The sequence below is a fragment of the Numenius arquata genome, chromosome 9 (genome assembly GCF_964106895.1).
Source record: "Numenius arquata chromosome 9, bNumArq3.hap1.1, whole genome shotgun sequence".
NCBI lineage: Eukaryota > Metazoa > Chordata > Aves > Charadriiformes > Scolopacidae > Numenius > Numenius arquata.
Genome location: NC_133584.1, coordinates 10218547 through 10240742, shown reverse-complemented (window position 1 = coordinate 10240742; position 22196 = coordinate 10218547). Strand labels below are relative to the sequence as shown.

Genomic DNA, 22196 nt, shown 5'->3' with positions numbered 1-22196 from the left:
ACGTTTCCAGAAAGTAATTTTTTTTTTTTGATATTCAATGTTTGCTGGCAGAGCAAAAGTGCCTTACGTTTGTTTTTATTTAAGTTTGATTAATCACTGAAAAAACCAATGCTAGATAATAAGGCTAGATCTAATTTTCCCCAAGCCCTTCCTCTCTTTTTTTTGCACGGTCATCACAGACTGAATACTGTACATGTATTTAGGCACTTACATGCCGATGGCTGCCTTTGGTTAAACATATTCCAAGAAGGAACTCAGTCCAGCTGTAGATTTTGTTACCAATAATTGCTGCTGTATTTCTTCAAATGACGTGAATGTATGTTACTGTGAAATCACTGCCAAGATGGTTCTTCGCTGTGCACTTGTACGCGCCAGAATCTGAGGGTTGGGGATTCTGGATGAGTAACGTCCCGTGGGGATGAAGCAGTTGGCTCCCAGATGCTCGGCTGTGGTGATCTGTAGAGAGCACCGAGTGGTCAGGTAATTCCCAGGTGATCTCTGGTTTTGGTATTCCCAGCGCTATGCAGTGGAGCTGAACTGCTGCACCAGGCATCGTGTGTATGGTCTGTGGCGGTCTGTTGGTAATCCTCGGGGGATAGGCTACGATAACGACCGGAACAGTTATAGAGGAATCCCCGGCGTTATTGTGGGCCTTACACACGTAACTTCCTCTGTCGTGAATGGTGGCTTCTCGTATAACCAAAGTCCCGTTTTCCAGCAGGATGTATTTCCTGTTGATCTGTGGTCGATCCAGCACGTGGCCGCCCGGCAGAGTCCACGCTGTTTTTGGTTTGGGACTCCCATCAGACAGGCAGTGAAGTGACAGTGACTCCCCGCTAATGCCCTTCACTGGCCCCGTTGGGTGAGTGAGAATAGTGGGCTTCTGGCCAACCTCCAAGATGATCAGCTTTTCAATGTACCCAACTTTATTCCTGGCAGCACAGCGATACTTTCCTGCTTTGTCTCTATCAGGATTATAGATGGTCAGAGTACCACTGCTACCTGTGAGAAACTGGGAACTCTTGATGCCGCTGGAAAACCATGTGCCATTAGGCAACATCCAGCTTATGTCAGGTGGAGGGTTTCCATCCACAGAACAATTCAATGTGGTGGTTTTTCCAGGTTTTGCTATTATTTTTTCATTGAATGGATTTTTAAACATAGGCCGCCTTAGCATTTCTAATACCTCCAGCTGCACCACCAACATACTCTCTCCCCCATCGTTACGTGCCACACAGATAAAATCTGCTGTGTCAGAAGACCTTATGTTCCGAATCTCAAGTGTCCCATTTTTGTGTACTACAATCCTGCTCCCATAATATGGAGCCGTTAGGAAAATATTATCAGGCATGATCCACATAATCTGAGGGGAAGGTGTCCCTTCTGCTCTACAGTCGATTTGTTTCTTTGAATGCCTCACTGCTGTCACTTTCATGATTGTTTTATTCGCGTATAAACCATTTATGATGGGTGGTTTAGCAGCAACATCCAGTTTATACAGTTTTGTGTCATCCCCTCCAGGGTTACGAGCGACACACATATACTCCCCAGCATCCAACAGTTTGACTTGACTGACTGATAGAGAACCGTTGACGTGCAGGAAATGCCTGTCTGTTGACGAGGAGATCATGTCACTGGAAGGCAGCAACCAGAATATTTTTGGCTTGGGTTCTCCAACAGCTTCACAGTCCAGTAATGCCGTGTCTCCAGCTTTCACTTTAATGTATGTCTTGTAATTGTCCTTTATCTGAGGGGCTGCCATGACGACTGTGATGCGTATCTTCATTTCGTCTCTTCCCAGTGTGTTTTGAGCATAGCAGGTATAGTCTCCTCCTTCTGTTACTCCAACTTTGTTGAGATACAGAGTTCCATTGTCAAAGAGGACGTATCTGCGAGACCTGTGTCCACTGTCATCTGCCAGCATCGCATTATTGATCACCGTCCCATCTGGCAAACCCCAGGATATTTCTGGTGCGGGTGACCCAGAGGCCTTGCAGTCCACTCTGAAATCTTTTCCATATGGCACCAGTTTCTTGAAATACTGTTTCTGGTCAATCTTGGCTGGTTTCATTGTGATGCTGACTTTCATCAGTATCAGATCATCGCCAATTTTGTTTCTTGCGACACACAAATAGTCACCTGCATCCTTTTCAGTAACTGCCTCAATAACCAGGGATCCATTGGGGTAGACACGGATTCGACTTCCCATTCTGTTGTAGGGGGAGAAAGAGGAAAAGAGTTACGGAACAAAAATGCTGGAGGTGAATACAGAGCACTGGAAGTGACCGACAATATTAACAGCACAACAGGATACAGAAGCTCTCTCCAAAGGCACTGTGTCCACATCCCCGCAGGGTTATAACCTGATGTAGTTGTTACGTGGGTGTGCCTGAGCTCGCTGACTCTGCGCGGGTGCGCAAAGCTGCACGATGCCGCCTCTGCCCTGCTGAAAACTCTTCTGTGAACGAATGAGCCTGTTGAATCTTACGTCCCTCACCCCACCATGCTCTGCTCCTCTCTCTCATGCCTCTCCTTGCAGATAATCCGCAATACTTGCCCTCAGCTGGGGGCAGCTGGCAGTGCCGCCACATGTTGTCCACAACGACACTTGGCACCGAGTGATGACTCTCTGACTGCCCTTCCTGCAGCAGGGCACGGACCTGGATCTCCCTTGGCCCCGCTGTAAGTTTTCATGAGCCTGATGGGAACATCCTGACCTGGGACTGTCTCTCCCAAAGCAAAGGGGAAGTGTTACTGTGGGAGGAGGCATAGAGGGGAGGTCCTCAAAGGTAGACTTGGCAGAGACTACAGAAGCCTCTTGCTCCTGAGTTCTACTATAAATAACTTTACCTCCTACAAAATGACAGAATTCAGCTAATGCATGATTACCATCAGTTTCCTTAATTCAAATATGACTTGTATCCATTTTGGTAAGATCTTACCCACTTACGACAATTGATGTGATCTGTTATTAGACCTATAATAACAAACCTACATCACAGATGTTTCACCACTGTTAAAAGTTTAAAAGTGAATTTACTTCACAATGTATTGTTTCAGTGATGTAACAGTCACTTATATAAGCACCAGAGAAGACAGCGGTTGAAGTTTCGGGGTGGGGGGGGAGGAGAGAGAGGGGAAGACTCCTACCTGTGCCACTGGTCAACAACTGCCTTGGAAGGTAACCTCCAGATGATCCTGGGCTTTGGCTCCCCAGTTGCTGTGCAGTTCAGAAGCAACTTATCGCCAAAATTCAACTGAGTAATTTCTTGAGAGGCGGTAGCTATTTTTGGAAGCGTATCTCTGTGTTCCACCACGAGGCTTACCACCCTCCTTTCGGAGCCAGTCGAGCTTGTGGCGATGCACTCGTAATTCCCACTGTCAGAAGGGACAATGTTGCTGAGGTGGAGGGTACCGTTGGAGAACAGGAACAGCTTTGCGTTTACAAACTGCAGAGGTTTCACCACCGTGCCATCAAAGAGGACCCAGTGGACAGTGGGCTGAGGATTCCCTTTCACGGTGCAAGGGAGTTTCAAATTTTCCCCCATCATTCCTTCAACACGTTGTCTCTTCTCTTCCAGAATAGCGGGAGGTGCTGCAATGACCTGCAGTTTTACAACCAGCGTGTCAGTGCCTGCTGGGTTTTTAGCCATGCATGTGTAAAGGCCCCTGTCGTAAACAGTGACTTCCTTGATAATTAAAGTGCCATCTGGTTCCACATGAACTTTGCTATTTCCTGCAGAAGAGTCAGAGATGTGTGTTTTATTTGCTAGAACCCACGAGATGGTGGGAGGAGGCCTGCCCTCAGCCCTGCACTTCACTGCCACGGGCTTTCCAGAGTGAGCGGTGAGGAGCTGCCACCTGCCACCGGTGATGCGGGGTGGGTAGGCCACTACTGACAAGGTGACCAGGAGCCGTGCCACACCGTGTGGGTTGGCTGCGGTGCACAGGTACTGCCCCCGGTCCTCCAGGCCCGCCCGGGCGATGGAGAGTGTGCCGTTGGCAAAGACCATCCATCTGCCGTTGCCTCGGCCGTTCAGAGCATCGGTCCCTACGGAAGCAAGGGGGCAACAGCGCAGCACGTTATAACCTCTCTCTTCTGTTCCTTTGTACTCAGCCCTTGAAAACACTTTCCCTACCCTGTCTACTTTGCCCAAATAACTAAGACACTAGTGAGAAAGAGAAAAATAATAGTATTTTGCATATACAGTGACAAAGCTTTAAAGTAAAAACAAAACTTAGTCCTCACTAGAGACAAAGTTTGGGTAAAGCAGATGGGGCTTTACATATCCAAAAATACTTTGGTGTAGTTGTGACTAGGTTTTGCATATTCAAATATATTTTGGCATAGCTTAAACTTGATTTGATGGTTTGTTGCCACAGACAGATTTTTCTTTTCACTTGTCTCACTGTTCTGAAATAGCAGGTAATATACAATAAATATTGAAATCTTCTCATAATAAGCACAGAATTATAGTTAAATATAGATCATATATTTCCTTTTTTTCCCCCCTAAAGAACTGTTTCATAATTAGTAGTACGCCACTCCAGCAAGTGTGCTGGGATATCTTTCTTTTTCACTGTTTCCAACTTCATCTTTTCACTGATACTTCACGTTACTCCTAATGAAGCAGTACTTGTGTTTGGCACACAAAACATCTGCCAAGGCTATAATAGGAGGTAAATTCTAAAGAGGTTTCTCAAGCTTACCTGATGATATCTTGGTCCACTGTATTGTTGGACGGGGGTTACCAGTAGCTTCACAAGGAATAAAAGCATCTGAATTAGCTAGTACAGTGAAAGCAGCTAATTTGCCTCCAATTATTCTGGGCTTTGCAAAATGATTTCTGCTTAAAGTGTCCAAGGCTCTAGGATTGTTTGTGGTAGTTCCTTGATCTTGTCTCTTTTCCGACCAGCCTTTTACAGAACTGTCCTTGTCCTTCCCCCACAGAGGAGCATACGCAGTTGTGATCCGTGATGGTATGGTCAGTGTATTGACAGTTGATGTGTTGCCTCCCTCTGTGACTTTAGCAGAGGGCCTCTGCCAGAATTTCATCTCTCCTGACGGAGGCGCAGTGGTTCTCACAGTACGTGCAGGCAGCACAACTGCTGTTAGAGCTGGTGGTGGGGTGGGATGCTGAGCACTGGGAGGAGACATAGCTGTGGATGCAGCAGGAGCTCTGGCACTTGACTCGGTTCTTGCTGGGAATGTAGGCTGTGCAACGTGGTTTCCTTGGATAACTCTCTCTTCCATTTTCAGGTGTGATTTTTCACCTGCTGTTGTGGTGGCTTTGATTTGCTGAGCAGGTTCTGACCCAGATGCTGCACAGACTGTGGCAGGTCTCACAGTTGTGATGCTGAAAGGCTTTGAAAGCAGTGATGTGGTTTGACTTGTGGTGGTGGGGCTCCAAGCAATAGGAGTATCGGGTGCTGACGGGGTGTTCTTCTGTGTAACAGGGGTCACTGACGTCTGCGTGGCTGCTGTAGGCACGTGCTGAGGTGCCTCTGCTGTGTTAAGGCTCCACAGTGCTGGCATTTCTGTCACCGAGGCTGCGCCTGCACTCTCAGAGACAGGTTTTGCAGGGGTAGGACCTGTAGGCATAGTCAGTGATGTAGTTGTTGTCACGACAGGCGTGGCTGCATTCACAGCGGGAGCCGCTGCGATGCTGTGGCCGGCAGTCACGCTTTGTGAAGGAGATGTTTTAGGGGGCCTCTTCCTCCTGTGACCTCGCTTTCTTCCCACTCTGAGTGTTTTACTTTTGGTGATTCTGGTGTCAGTTTGAGGAGTAATAATAGGTGTCGCTGTTGGCTTCAAACTTGCTACATCCGTTTCTTTGGTTGCACTAGTTGCAGGATTAGAGTAAGACTGCAGTTTTGACGTGGGAAGATGTTCTTCTGATTTACTACTGCCATAATGAAAGGGCTTGTTTAAAGACAATAAACCACTGCTGTGATACCCACTTGTTGAAGTAGGCATAAAGTCCAAGGGAGACATTTTGGACATAGATAATGCTGCCGTAGTTTTAGGAAGCATGGTCAATACCTCTGTTGATAGAAACACATCTGTCTGTTGGGTTGGTAGCTTCTGAAGAAGGATCTCTTTTTGTGCATCATTTCCAAACAGACGTTCCCAAGTAATATTTCCTGCTTGAGAATTTTTTGCTGAGGTTCTAGGCTTAATGCTGGGTGAGACTGATTCAAGGGTAGAAGATCCCTCAGTGCTTATGGTATGTGTAATTTCTGTTGTAATATGAGCTGTATGGGTTGCCATTGTTGGTTGTCTGACACTAAAAGGTTGGACTGTATCAGTAGTTGTTTGAAATGAAGTGCTGGTGTCTAATTTCCGTTGAGGAGTATCATGGGTGCCTTTTGTAATTAAAGGCATTACTGTTGCAGTAGCTTTTTGCCTTGCACTAGCTTTGTTTTTCTCTTCCCTGAGGAATGCTGTGTTTTGATGAGTACCTGCTGTGTGCTCCAATGGCGTATTCATGGTAGAGGGGGAGGACAGAGGTGCTTCTGGGCTAAATGAGTCGATAGAGCTGCTTAAATTATTTAAAATTGGTATGTTTGATACATATTTCATATTCACTTGAACATCTGCAGAGACAGCTGTACTTCCTCTGACAAACCCTGGCCTCCCAAAATTGTATCTGTGTTCTTTCATACTTGGAATACGTCCTGGTCTAACAATTCGTCTCCTACCAGAAATTTTCCTTCGTCTTCCATATTGCTTCTGGGCCTGGGCTGTATGAGTTCTCACATCCTGAATAACCTGAATTTGCTGATGAGTAATGACAGCTGAGTCCAATGGTGGCTTAGGAGTTACTTGTTTCGGAGTACTGTGAAAATATATGTGATCAAATTCAGGACTTGGCTCACTGACTGTCACTACAAGTATCTGGTGATCTGTTTTGGTGGAAATCTTATCAATAGACTCAGTAAAAACATGTAGCTTGTCCACTGTGTTCTGGGAAGTTACGGACTTGCTGGTGTCTGTAACATCTGTCATGGGTGTCGTAGATACAGATTTTAAATGGTGATTATTACCTTCCCCAGAATATACCAGCCTTTGCTCAGCAGGGAAGAGTGTAGATGTTTTACTTGCTCCATTTGATACAGTTGTTTGTTTTATACCATTTGCTGATATTTGACTTAAGTCGGGTCTTTCCCATGAGCTTGTAATTGTAGGTTTTAGGTATGGTTGTGGCCTTCTGCTGTCAGATGACACAGACTGTGAAAAAGGAGAGGGCAGGGGAGTTACTGCGTCTGGAACCAGGAGAGAGATTTTCCTCACAGGAGTGTTACTCGCAGTCATCTCAGGCCCCGCAGTTACTACGCTTTCCATTGCTCTCCCCAGAGTAGACACAGTGGCTGTCTCTGTTACTGGTATCATGAATTCTTCTTCTGGAGATACGAGATCACCAGATGCTTCCTCCTCATCCCCAGGTACTTCTGAGAACTTACTGCCCTGAATAGGTGGTTTCGTTGCAACTTCTTCTCGTTTTTCTATCAATGTTGAGTTCCTCTTTGTTTTTTCCAAAAAGGCTGCCCAGCGCTCTGGATCAACTCTCCTGGCTGAGGAAACAAACTGTCTTCTGTCTCCTCTAAACCGCCTGCTTATTTTGTCCTTGTAGTGCCTGTAAGTAATTTTCCCGTAGCTGCTCCTTTTACGTGCACTCTGTGCGATGCGATTCCTGGATGCTGAGGCAGCAGATTCCTGATGAGCTGTCAAGGTAGCTGGAGTAGCTAAAGGATGTTTCTGTCTTGTATCAGACGCCAGCATTGCATTGCCAGAGCCATCGCCCTCTTCCCATTCTCCCACAGCTACGAGCTTTTTCTTTAGAGTGGTTTCATCCTTTCTAACTAGCACTTGGAAAACCAAAAGATCGACACCATACTGGTTGGCTGCAACACATCTAAAGTAGCCACTGTCCCGTGCTGTCACCCCTTGTATTCTCAAGGTACCATTGTCAAAAATGTGTTTGTTTCTTATGGAATGATGAAGAATCACGTGCTGAGGTAACACCCAGCTAATGGCAGCATCTGGAGCAGCAGTGGATGTACAGGGAAGGTAGAGAGTGCTGCCAACAAACGTAGAAAGTTTGGCTCCATTTACGCTGTTGTGTTCCACGTAAGGATCGATCACGGTAATTCTAAACGTGAGAGTATCTGCGTCATTGTAATTTGTGCCTATGCAGTGATAAAGCCCAGTGTCAAAAGTATCAGCTGTCCGTAACGTGAATGTGCCGGTTTTAACTACTATGATTCTTCCATCCTCACTGATGTAAGGAGCTTTGACTTTGCTCCCATCAGCCAGTATCCACTCTATGGCAGGAGCTGGTTCTCCAACTGCTTGGCACTCCAGTTCTACGGTCCCCCCGATTAAAACAGTGTGCTCCGTTTGTGTTTTGTTGTCCCTGGAGATGATGGTCCAGTTATTTCTCACCTGTTTTCTGTCAGTGCTGGGCAAAGTAATCTGAGCATCCGTGAAGTACTGGATGTGCAATGTGTTTAGTGTGGTTGCTGTCCTGTCTAGCTGTAATGCCACTTTGCTTTGCATTAACCAAGATGGTTCAGCTCTCAGTTCAGTCTCTATATTGGTAAAAAGTTCATCTTTCTCAGAGTAGATTTGTTTATATTTGTAACTAATAAAAGGCACATTAGTTGCTAGGTCATTCCTTTCCAGTTTTAAGGGAGAATTACTGTACAGTGCCAGTATGCTCCATAGCTGCTGAATATGTTCATAGTCAATGCCACACACAAGAAATGCCGAGAATGATGTTTTGAGTACTGTACTGTTGCCATTGTTGTCAAATGAGATGGGAGACATTTCTTTAGGTTTCTGGATGTTGCAAACCAAGTTACCTCGACTCCCTGCTTGGTCAGTCATGTTCAAAACCACAGATCCTATAGGAGCTATGAAGTCCTTGGGAGAGACAGAACTCAAATCCCCATCATCTGGCACTGTGAGGTTTTTAAATTTCAGGGAGTCATGTATGGCTGGCTTAAAGCAGGTTAAAGATGCAGAAGGAATACCCACTAAGCCTTTCCCTTTATGATTTTTGGGACTAGCACAAACTGGGCATTGCTGAGCACCAGAACTTCTGTCTTTTTTGCACTTTAGAGCATCTGAAGGGAAGAAAAATGCAGTCAGCTTCTGTGATACAATTTTTAGCATTAAAAAAACCCACATAACTACCAGCAAGTTGTTCTCTTGAATAAAATACTAACAAAGTTCATCTTAAAGTAACCTATGAAAACCTAAACCTAAGAAAACTAATGAATTTTCTTTGATGAAACTGCTCAAGGACTGTTGCTATTGCAGCTCAGTGTGGTGTCCTTCTGTCCCAGTGGTTTGACACCAGGCAAGGTGGGCTCTGCTGTGGACACAGGCTCTAGCAGTTTGGGGGTAACACTACACTGTCATGTGCAACCTCTACTCAGGGCAGCGACGAAGAAAGTCCTTGAGTCCCATTCCTTTTGATTTTGAAGAATTGAGTACAATGTGGTCTTCGCTATTGCCAGTTACATAAAAAATTAGCTTTCTTATCTCCTGTGGATTCTCCTGGTGCACAGAAACTTTGGACTGGCCAAGGAAAATGTTCCATTAAGGAAAGCTGCACTTAGAAATGGATTAAGACCACTAAATTAATTTAATCTAGGAAACTAAATGGTATTAATCTGTTTATCCTGATTCCATGCACCTACAAAAATCTTGTCTTCCAGTCTTTTCTGGGAGAATAAATAAACAAATGACAGTTACCTTTATCAGAAAGAATAAGATGCTGTAACATGATTAAAAAGCACAAACAAAGCCTTCAGCTCACCTGGTCTCTGTTTTGCCCATTCTGCAAACCACTGTAGATTGCAATCACAGGACCATGGGTTTCCATGAAGGTAAATGCTCTCTAGCTCAGACATGTAGGAAAACATTTCTTGTGGTAATGAAGTCAACACATTGTCAGACAAATATATGTGCTTCATGGAGGATATTTTAAATATTTGGCTATAGCGCAAGGTGACAAAGGTATCTGGATGAAGCTGCTTAAGTAAATTTCCTTCCAAGTGGACCAACCTCAGTGATGTGAGTCCATAGAAAACATTGGGATTTACAAATTCAATTTCATTGTGGTCCATATGCAACCGTACCAAGCTCTTTAGACCATAAAAAACATCCTGCTGAAGTACTCTGACCTTGTTGTAACTCATTTTTAAGACCTGTTGATGGAAAAAGTAACAAGTGTATAATATAACCCATGTTATATTGTTACAAAATTATTGTTATATTGTACAAAAAGACTCCTAACAAATTTTGATTGATGGTTACTCTTGATATGAAAGTACTTCACCAGACCAGTAATGCAAGTGATTGGGGAAAAAAAACTTAGTAGAAGGAATTATTTTTAAATGCAATGTTAGTTGCAGGACTACAAGGATGCTTTCTTGTTCCAACAGTCCATTAAGGTGACACCTCAGCAGTCACATTTACAAAATGCAATGATTAAAAAAATATAATAAAGCAATGCTTAATTCTCATTCAAAAATTCCTGATTAAACCACACTTATGGAAAAGGTAAGCAGAATTTGACCATAAACTGTGGCAGTGATTTTTGTTCCACCCAGGGTTATGACTATAAAAAGGCATGCAACAGTCTATTTTGTTTGAAGTTTAACCAATAGAATGCTAAGTGTGTTCCCAGCTTCAGAATTTGTGTCATGTGAGATGTGTACTTGCCAAACCTCCACTCTCAGGTGCCATTTTGTTGCTGACAGGTTAAAAGTCAAATTTGTAACTATGAGATGAACAAATCTGGCATGTTGCTGAAGTACTAAGTATGGTACCCAAGACAGCCTTTTTGTTGTTACTTTTCCTGTTAGAATTATACTGTTACAGTCACAAATTCTGTATTTTGAAAATCAGGGAGGGGGAAAAGTACAAAATCACAATAACGTGCAAGTTTATTTGCCAAATATAATTCCATTAAAACTATCTATAATTGTGTTGTCATCTTGCTTGTTGATAAGGGAGGAAAAGCTCGTAGGACACCATAAAGCTTATTTCATTAAGTCAGTTGCAAGGAGTTAACAAGCAAGCTTTCAGGCACAGAACTGCCCTTTATGAGGGTTAATGGAACCTGAAGATCTGTGCGCTCCAAAGCTCGTCTGGTTTCTGCCTTTCCCTCCCACCCGTAATCCCCTAAACCCAGCAACTGAGCCAATACCCTGTTTTCTGTCTGAGCAGTTCAGGTCTCTCATATTCTTAGTTCACCACAGCTGCAACATTATTACTTCTCTGTGGCAGTTAATAACAGCTCTAGATGGAAAATTAACTGGAGAACAGAGCATTACCTGTACATCGAATTCGTTGGGAATGGTTCTCCGAAACAATCATGTAAGTACTTCTTTATATATGAATATCTATATGGCACAGTGAGATACTGAGATGGCTCCAGAATCCCTCTATGACACTGTACATTTACTGATTTTTACAATATATTTAAATATAGGTAATATTTCATAAAGAGTAATATTTCAGTTAAAAAACAAAACAGGCATCGAATACTACATTTTAAAAGTCCACAAATTAAATATATTAAACTATAAAACCAATGAACTGTAGTTTTTTTTAAAGCATTAAGATGTTTATATGTAATATCTTCAGTTTCTGTTCAGTAGGAGCCTTTTTTTTAATGAAAGACAGAAAGGGGCAGGATTATACTGCACTGAAGGGAAAGGGAAATGTGGATGGAAAATAATCCTCAAAAAACCCCATAAATTGACTAACAAATTAACTAAAACCAAGTTGCAGTACTCGAAGCTCTGCAATCTTTCTCTCTCATGCAAAGAGCATCTCGGCTGCAGTTGCCTGTTCAGATATTGCTGACAGATACCTACCAATATGTTTGTTATGCTCTTTAAACTGTACTGAATGCCCACTTGGGAAGGGAAGACATTTCCTATTAGGATACTGGATCTTGAAGGCCCTCGTCTTTCATGTGGATACAACAACAAACAGGAAACCAAAATGCTACAGACTACTGGTCTGTTTCCGTTTATCAGTATTACTGCAGATTGTTTAAAAGAACCTAATCTTAATTTTTGTTATGTATCTCCTAACTAAGATCAGGTCATTTAGTTCTTACCTGTAATGAATATAAATCACTGAACACCTTATCAGGGATTGTATTTATCTCGTTGCTGTGCAGCATCAGTAACTCCAGTTTCTCCAGGCCAGAAAAATCCGTTCCCTTCAGTTGAAGCAAGCTGTTGTAACTGTAACAAACATTTCATCCCAGACCTGGGTTTAGTCAGACATCTTAACTTCACAAACTTTCAAACAAACAAACCAACCCAAACCAAAAGAGCAACTCCTTGGAAATGCATAAAGGTAGGTGGCACTTCTGGTTGCTAAGATTAAATTTTAAGTTATTCCTTCCTGTTAACACAAGATTTGGTAACTTTTCCAGGGCAGCTTTCTGAAGACTGTCTCAACAGTAGATTGGGAAAATAACCGCAAAAATGTGCAGACAAGAATGCTGGTTTCGGGTTTCAACGTAGAAGAGCAAGGAGTTCCTGTAATGGTAGAGATTGGTGATACATTGATGCCTCTTTCCCAGCGCTGCAGTATCGCAGAGAGGACCACGAACACAAGAGAGCCGCCTTTGCTGTCTGCCGAGAACTAGGTAAAACCAAGGGTACTGGGGTGTGACCTTCCTCCTGGGACCTGGATGACGAGGGCTGTGCCTAGGGTTCTGCGGAGTGTCGTGGTGTCCCTCCCTGGTCCCTGACTATGCCATCTCCAAAGGTGTTCAATGGTGCACGCTACTTGTTAATGCGGACCTATCCTCAGCCTTCTCTGATCTCCATGAGCACTGATACGGTATAGATAGCCTAAACTGGATTTAAATGGGGAACCAAAAATGAAACAGAGCCCCCTTTGAGTGAGAACTGTACTGCACAGCAGTGACAGGTAAGTTAGATCGATTGACCAGTCAGATAGATGGCCGGAGTAGTAATTAATGTATTTCAAACATATGTCTCACACCTCAGATAACTCATAGTCCTCTAAAAGTACTGGTACTTAATTGTAAGACTTCATATACAGCACTTCTGGACAACACTGACAAAATCAATGGAAGGAAAGGGCAGACAAGAGTCAGGAGCTGGGATCTGGATATGTTGCCGGGAAGCAGAAGGCAGATGAAGGGAAGACTTCAATGAAATCTTCCTTTTATATTTTCTGCATATGCATATGGACAACTCAACGGTTATGTGTATCAAAAGCGATACAAGGATCAGTCAAATATTGCTGATTGGTCTCACCATTTGATTGTACGAGAGAGGGTACTTGCTGGAAATTGCATTAATGGGCCAGCTGAGCCTGGGTATAGTTCCTTTTAACCACTCACAGAACAGAACCATTTTGAAAGCTGAAATACTCAGACAAGTTATTTCCCAAGAACTCAATAGATAAAAACAGATATTAGCATTGTGTGACACTCTAAAGTCACATGGAAGTCTCTGAAGATTTTAATACACATACTAGTATTCCAGCCCACTCTCTGAGCTCTGAACTATCTTTTCCCAGAGAGAATTCTCCCTATTTCAGAATCCTTCTGAGTGTCATGTTACAGATGCAAAATGTTTGGATAGTATACAGGAATTCATTTGAGTTCAAAACATTTTGAAGTTCTTACATGCCCTGTGATACATCCCCAAAATTTCCACTTAGTGTTGGAGGCTAGGCTTTGCTAGCTGTGACTGCAACCATTTCTGAGTACTGCAGAACATTAAGCTCTTAAGATTTATTTATTGCTTTAGTTAATTTCTAGCCCTGAATCTGTAAACTCTTAATCATTGCTTTGCAAAAAGTGTTGAAAGATAAGTGGACAGAATATTTTAAAATCTCGATGTTAAACATACCCCAGATTGATGCGCTCCACGTTTGGGGGGATGTGTGGTGGGACAGCTGTGAAGTACCGGAACGTGCAGTGCACCTCGGTGGGGACATAGCAGGCGCAGAGCCTGGGACAGGCGCTGCAGCCGGGGAGGGCGGCCAGGCAGAGAGCGAGGAGGGTCCCCAGGCACCAGGGTCTGCCTCTCCGTATTGCCTTCATCCTGCGGGGAAACACTAGGCTGTCATCCTTCACAGCAAAAGCGAACAAACAGATTCCTACGAGGAAAACAAAACACACAAGCATTTACAGCGAGTTGAGTTGCTCAGTTTTAAGCCAGAAGCACAAGAATTTTTTAACTTGAAAGAAAAACCAACCCATAAAACAGACCCCAAACTCTTGGTTTTCCCCTCAGTTTTCAGATCTGCGTAATGACCTAAACCGCTTGTCATTTAAAGAAACAGCCTCACAGTTTCTTCGTCTGAGCGCGCTGTGCCCCGTGAGTTGCTGCTTACAGGTAGAGTTTTAATTTTTGAAGGAAGCAAACGTGGAAGCTGTAGTATTTGGCTGTGGTTGCATCACGGCTCTGGCCGCGCAGAGCGTGTATAAATCTGCTAGCAATTTATCCTCGGGAAGGCACACGTCAGCTCCTTTCTTGCCAGTAATTATTCCAAACAAAATTAACTAATTTCAAAGCCCGCGCTCAGAGCCGCCGAGCGGCGGCAGCGGCCCCGCGCTCCCCGCGGCGCTTCCCCAGGACCCTCGGCCGGGGACCGGCTCCCGGTCCCCACCTGCGCCGGGAGCGGAGCCCGCGTCCGCTCCGGCACCTGGCTGAGGGCGGCCCGGCGGCAGAGGCCCGGCCCCGCCGCCCCTACCTGCGGCGACTGCCGCGGGGCCGCGCTGGCGGCCGCAGTCCCCGGCGGGGCCGCTACCTCGGGGCAGAGCCGGGCAGGGCCGGGTGGGGAGGGTCCCGCCGCCGCCGCCGGCTCCTCCTCCCGGGAGGCGCCGCCGCGCTGGGGGGGGGCCGGGGCCGCCCGAGGAGCTGCCAGCCCGCCCGTGCCCCCCGCAGCCGGCGCGGCTCGGGAAGAGGCGACCGCCGCCGCCCCCCGGGGCAGCAGAGCCGCCCTGGGGCTGCGGGGGCCCGGCAGCGCCGCCCGCTCCCCCCCGCCCCGGGCTGGGGTCCGCTGTGCCTCTGCGGGAGCCCGGCCCCAGCCCTCGTAATTAAAGGAACAAAACTGGTAAAATTTGCCGTCGTGAGGGAATTGTGCGTGATCCCTCCAAAAACTGAGTGGCGACACTTTAAAACTACTCCTAAGTTCGGGGTTTTGGGGACCGAGGTTGCATCAACAAGGGCATCGCCAGCAGAGACAAGTCACTGTCCCACTCTGCGCAGAGCTTATCAGGCCACAGCTGGAATATTGTGTGCAGTTTTGGTCCTCACTATGCAAAACAGACACGGGCGGGCTGGAGAGGGTCCAGGGAAGGGCCGCCAAGATGATCAAGGGTGGGGAAGCCTGACATACGAGGAAAAGCTTAGAGACTCGGGTTCGCTCAGCCTTGAGAAAAGAAGGTTTAAGGCAGACCTCGTCACCACGTTCCAGTATTTAAAGGGTGGCTACAAAGGAGATGGAGACTCCCTTTTTACAAGGAGTCACATGGAAAAGAGGAGGGGTGATGGGGACAAGTGACTCTTGGGGAGATTCCCGTTGGACCGGAGAAAAATTTTTATCAATGAGAAGGATCAGCCATTGGAATAGTCTCCCCAGGGAAGTGGTGGATTCCCCATCATTGGACACTTTTACGATTCAGCTGGACAGGGTGCTGAGCCATCTTGTCTACACCGTGCTTTTGCCAAGAAAGGCTGGACCAGATGATCCTTCCAACCTGGTATTCTATGATTCCATGACTCCTTTTTAGATCAAGTCTATCAGTACTTCAGCTCCTCATGTTTTGCCAAATGGTGTTTATAACAGTGATAAACTTGGCTGATGGTATGTTTCTGCTGAAAGTATGTGTTAGAAAAGGTTAGTAGATACGTTAACACATGATTACCCAGCTCTCTAATAGCTCTTGAGCTGCTAAACGTTACAGTTGCATTTTAATAGTTGCTTTAATTAATGCCAAATTATTATGTCCTTATATCCAGGATTAGAAGCGAAACTCTAAGCTGCAGGAAATTTCTAGTACATCGCTGCTTGCACAAAGTTAAAATTTAGGAACTTTGAGGAAAACCCTGGAAACTTTCAGGGTCAGATTGGATGGGGCTCTGAGCAGCCTGATCTAGTTGAAGATGTCCCTGCTCGTGGCAGGGAGGCTGGACTAGGTGACCTGTAACGGTCTCTTCCAACCCAAACCATCCCGTGATTCTAAATGCATCTCCCGAATGGCACTGGAAGAGGCCCCATAGCTCCTTGATCCATTCTGTGCCTGGTATTCAATGTCACTGTGTATCAACATCACCACGTGTACCAGCATTGCTGATTTTTGTCCAGCACCTGAATTTTTCCCGCTAAAGCCCAAATGCGCTTGTTACTCCTTGTCCCTGGTTATTTGCAGTTTTATATTCCTCACAGATCAGTTGGTTGAACATGCACAACATTAATAATTGTGTTAATATGGCTGTTTACGGTCCAGCCACAAAATTCTTTCTATCTGTGCAGGGCAAAGAGCAGCTGAGTTTAGATACACTGGGCGAGACACACAGATTATTCAACTGTCACTCAGGTTTATGGCAGTTCTGTTGCGTTACACATTTGTGACTCCATCTCTATGTTCCAAATTAGCAAAGAATCAGTATTGTTTCAGGAAACAAGCTCCTTAACAATCTCACGTAAACCCCACGTTCTTCTGCAGAAATACTCCTGTTTATCTGAACTATGATGCCTTAGGAATCATCGGTGAATTTATTTGATATAGTTGCTAAACATCTTCCACCAAAAAAAAAAAAAAGTATTTAAAGAATAGCTATGCCAGATATAGAATGAAGTCACAACAGGGTAACACTCCAGATGGGTTTGGACAGAGTAATAACCCATTGCTGCCTTCTGCCAGATAAATGTTCAGGTTGTTGTGTTAGTCATAAATAAATCTGCCTAAGCAACTTCTGATGATTTCTTGCCAGAAACCGGTGTGTTTGTATGTTGTCTGCTGTCGATATAAAAGATAAGAAGATTGTCTTCAGGGTTTAGAGTGAAATGAGAGGAAACCAGTATAATCCACAGAGCGTAAATGATGCTGGATTGTGCTTTTAGTGTGTAAGGAAGTCCACAAGGAAGCGGACGATGCTTGGCACCCGACTTTACATGAACCTTCAAACAAGGTTGTCATTTGTGCCTGGAACTGGGTAGGAATTTTCAGCCAAAAAGTTTTTTGTTTTTTTTTTTGTTGTTTTTTTTTTTTTAACTGAGATTTTGCGCTTTCCACAGAATTGGTATTTTTCTTGGAGAAATGTTAATTTTGCCAAATGTTTCAGTTTTCTATGAGGAAAGCCAAAGCATCAGAGGTCAGCATGAATCTGCTTACAAATGCCTCAGCGCCATGGTGCCAAACAGAAGCTGTAGTATGTGTGTGTACCAAGTATTTATCTTTTCTCATCAGCCTCATTCTAGGACAAACCAAATCTATTAGCCTGGTTTGGTAAAAATAGGTGAAGATCCCTGTTCTTGCGGAATCAAGAAAACTAATTAAGTGCTTCACACTTGTTTCTACACACAGATCAACAATAATTATCTGAGAATGTTATATTGCAAATAACATTTTTCACTTACTCAGATGGCGTGCTTATTTCCATAGGTGGAGTGTCCTATGCTATTTTGATGATAGTGCCACGTTTTGGTACATAAACCTGTCCTATCAGGATGGCTGTAAGAAGACACCGAAACTACAGCTAATCAAACGTTTCTGAAAAAACACCACCAATCTGAATATCAGGTAAAACTTGCATATTTGTGGAATTTAAATTGGTGCACCTTGCCTGACCTGGATTAAATGTCTTGCCGTTGCCCACTGCCACAGTATGGTGACAGTCTTGGTACAGTGCTCTCTGAGGTTATCCTCAGAAAGTGGATTCTTTGCTAAATCACAATAGTCTTCCAGAGGAAATAAGTAAGAAAAGGCTTTTGGAGTATCTATGAGAGTCCCTTCTTGGCAGAGTTTGTCTGAAGTGAGGAAGAAGGTTTAAGCATACATAGTGGGATTAATTTATTGGAATGGCAAAATAACCCATATTAAGACTACATGGAAAATTGAAACCACTTAATCCACAGCATGACAGTATTTTTCAATATTGACTGAACCTCAGAATACTCGGGAAAAGGAAACTGTAAGAGCCAGGTATTACGGATTTGAGTGGACACTGAGTGTGTTGTTATTTGTCTGCTTAGGGTCACTATAATTTTTTCTTAAGATTAAAAATGAAAGATATAATGAGAAGAGAAACATGAACAATTTAGTGTATTCTTGTATACAAACTCAAATGGCTTTTTTTTTTTTTCAGCCATGGATATGTTACTGCATTGCCTGTTAATAATTCTCTATATTATATCTTGGACTGATTTGATGACTAAATATCCTATTATGGGCTAATGCTGTGTTTTCTTTGCAAATAGCAAATGTATAATTGGAGCAGTAATGGTAAGATAAAACTTTAAAAGACAAGATAGAGTCTTAAAAATATCTTTTAAAGGTTCTAAAAATTGTTCATAGAAATTAAAAAGCAAATAAAAGAGGAAGTGATTTAAATCTATAAGGTGACTGTGTATGCTTAAGTAGGGATGAACATCATGATGATCTTCACTTAAAAAATTGCACATATTCTGAAATTGTGAAGTGTAGCACCAACTACAGGAAATTCAGGAAGTTGGTAGTAATGTGATTTTATGTGTATTCCCGCTAGAACTTCTCTTGAGGTATCTACTGGATGCTCTTAGTTACCATCTCAGTGGTTGTCTCTGTGAAACACGTAGGTGGTCTCAGTTCGGTTCAGCATGGGAGTTTACATCGAGAAACACTAACCTGCTTGTACTACCTGGCACTTCTGGTCTCAGAAAAATAACAAAGCCCCGATTGAGCACTGGCACTAAATTAAGTGCTGACGTTTTTAGGTGCTACCCTGAGAACAAGGGAAAACTTGAGAGCTCACACTGTCCCTGGTCCCACTGAAGTCTGTTCCCCTGAGCGATAAAGAGAGGCTTGCAGGGCTATCATTAGGCATGTTTTCTAAATCTTAATTACGGTCTGAAGGGCAAAGGGTGAATTGCTTTCATGAGTAATTTTTTTTTCTGCTGAATTACTGAGGTCAAGGCTTCTGGAGTGACACATTCCACTGTTGTTTTTTTGTGGGTGTAAACATGAGGTAAAAGACTTTTTTTTAATGATTTGTACTAGTCTTCATAATTTGTGGTAGAAAAAGGACTGAAGTTTCTTCTGAGAACATTTTCCAAAAACACATACTTGAAAATCTGCATTAAAATAAAAAAATATTTTAAATGTACAATATACCTTGTCAGTTTTAAGAAAAGCGTATTCATCTAGGGATACATTATGTGTATTGTAATTAAAATCCAGCTCTTACTATGCTTCTGAGAAACAGAGTATTAAATTACAAAAAATACAAAGTTCTCCTTCCAGAAGGTTGCTGAAGAACATGTGGAATATTTTACATTATAATGTGGTTGTGATTTAATGGGGCTGCCTTATGGAAAATACAATGGTTATACAAACCCATGCTGATCTCTCTGTTTTGCTGGCAAATTCTGGCACATGTCTGATATTTAAAGACATTGCTTTAGGTGGAATTCATTATTGAGGAGAATCAAGGGAGCTTTTTGTTAAACAAAACTATATTTTGGCAAGGTGTGGTTGAGCGTAAGCTCAGCAGTGCTAGGAAGAGGAACACTGAACGAAGAAAGGACTTTTGAACTGGGTCTTCACAGCAAATAATACATACCAAAAATGGAACACAATTTCTGCTTGGTTTTTAGCAGTTCAATGCCTAATGTACATTTATATGACATAACCTAACTTTGTACAAACAAGGAGGAAAGGCAGCATGGCTCTACAACTCGCTCGTATAGTTTGTGTGCCTTTCGAAGCATATGTAACTCACAGTAGGCAGGTGGCATTCAGGAACATTATGTTTGCTTCACTTGAGCTGGCATCATGCTTTCAGCCATGAGAGCAGCTCACTGGTTTACCTGAGGAAGCTCTGCGTTTGAGGGGCAGCTGGGAGGGCTGGCTGGGCAGCAGGGTAGCAGGAGGCACACCTGAAACCAGAGGGTCTCAGGGGACAGGGACATGGTTGCTGGATGACTGCTACTCGGGCAAAAGTATATAAATATCTGTGGTAGCGCAAGGAAGCAAACCAGCTCTCCTGAACCCGAGTTCAGTGTGTTAGTGTAAAACTCAGAGTTCCAAACTTCAGTATTGAGGTCTTCATTCAGGCAAAAATACCATTCAAATCAAGTAGAAGTCTAGGCCCTGGAACTGAACAGTGCTTAGTTTATTACATATTTCAACATTACTTACAACTCTGTATCCTTGAAGAAAGCCAGGCCTACGAAGTCAAATATGCACAGAATTTTCAAGTGCACACACTAATCCACCCTATATTAGGTGGATATATATATTCATAATTTGGTGCTCTTGTTTTGCTTTTCAATTTTTCTGTTTACTTTTTTAATGAGCATTTTATTTTTCTTCTTCCTCAGCATGAACAAGTCAGTGCAAAATGACTCAATCTTTAGGGAATGAAGTCACAGAGAGCAAATGATATATGGAAGGAATGATTCCTTGTTTTTTTTCTTGGAAAATGGGAATAGTCTTGCTTTTCAAGCAGCAAGTCTGCATCTCTAGTGGCCGACCCTGTTCATAAGGCAGAATGCTCATATTCCTGGTGTGGCAGCAGCAGAAACTAGTGCAGGGGAGCTGCATGTGTTTTGTGCGCATCAGGAGCTGTTGCATAAGGCGTCTGTATTGCTAGGTGTATTGTCAGCTTCCTTCAAGCAAACTGTGATGGGGCTGAATCACAAAGCTGGAATCTTGAAGGAAACGGTGGATGATCCCTTTATTTACAGGAGTCAAAAAAAAAAATTACCTTAAGAGGGCACAACAGTTTTAAAGAGCACCATACTGCTGTGTTTTGTGCATCAGTGTCAGCAGAAGATTTTTTTATTTTGTGCAATTCTAATCATCTGAATCATGTACCTCTTTTTTCTGTAATTGATATTAGCTTTTTAATTTGTTCTTCCATTGCAGATACTGGCCATTCCCTCCCATATACGCAGTGTTTCCTTGTGAGACTGATCTGACTGTTTTGCAGACCAGTACTCCAGGTGCCTCGGTTCCTGTCACACAATCCCGCTCTGCCTCAATTTTTTCCTCCTTGTGCTATCTCTTCTCTCCTTACTATGCCAGTTCTCCTTAAATGTCCTTTGCAAAATGTTTTCATGTTGTTCTTTTTCTTCACAGCTTCTTGCTGGCCAAATTCTTTTAATGTCTTCTGTGCCAATTCACTGTATGGTACCAGATCGTGTGTCTGATTGTGCCAGAATTGGATTGTCTTAATGTTTTCTTAAATAGGGAAGTAATAACAAACAAAATAAAACACTAAAATTTGTGATAAAGCAGCATGTCAGCATCTCTTATCTGTGTAGGAGTATGTTATTTTCAATTCATGTTGGAAAAAGAATGCTAAAAGAAATCTATCCAGGAAGTTAATTCAGTGCGAAGGACTTGCTTCGCAGGGCACAAGGCTGCCCACTGTCTCATTTTTCTTTAACAGGCAAAAGGAGTGGGAACCTGTCCAAAGTGACCAGGTGACACATGCCCAGTGCTGGATTGAGGAGTCACTAAGCTCCGAGAGCCCAGTACCTTTTGTCAAAACTGTTTTCCCTTGAAGAAGGTATAGCTTCTGCTATTATTTACACATGGAAAAACCCGATGATGTGACTTGGTGCAGTTGCATCTGCCAGGGTTTTTGAAGCCTGAAAGAACCACTCTGAGATAAGAGAACAACCCAGTTCACATCTTCGGCAGTAAGTACTGCTACATCTGGAAAGAAGTCCCTGTTGTTACCTGGTTCTCTGGAGCAGATGCTGTGTATTCCCATGCCTCCTCCATGCACAATGGAATGAGCACTGAGTCAGAGTCCTGGAGTAAGGCTGCAAGCACAAAATTTTGCAGCACTTTCAGTGAAATATTTCTAGTTTCTCACCTTGTCTTAACCTAAACTTATATGCTTCAAATTAAATCTTAAATATCTGGATCTTTTATGCAGAATTGAGCATTCTGACAGTGCTTAAC

At 43.5% G+C, this 22196-nt stretch overlaps 1 protein-coding gene across 1 annotated transcript; it reads right to left on the bottom strand.

Annotated features, from left to right (window-relative positions):
• Window positions 1–301: 301 nt before the first annotated feature.
• IGSF10 (immunoglobulin superfamily member 10) lies at window positions 302–14117 on the bottom strand. The gene is made up of 6 exons (XM_074153766.1): window positions 13924–14117; window positions 12144–12273; window positions 9828–10218; window positions 4711–9129; window positions 3151–4051; window positions 302–2210 (listed from the first exon to the last, which is right to left on the bottom strand). The coding sequence occupies exons 1-6, from the start codon at window positions 14115–14117 to the stop codon at window positions 302–304; spliced, it is 7944 nt and encodes a 2647-aa protein (XP_074009867.1).
• Between the last annotated feature and the right edge of the window lie 8079 nt (window positions 14118–22196).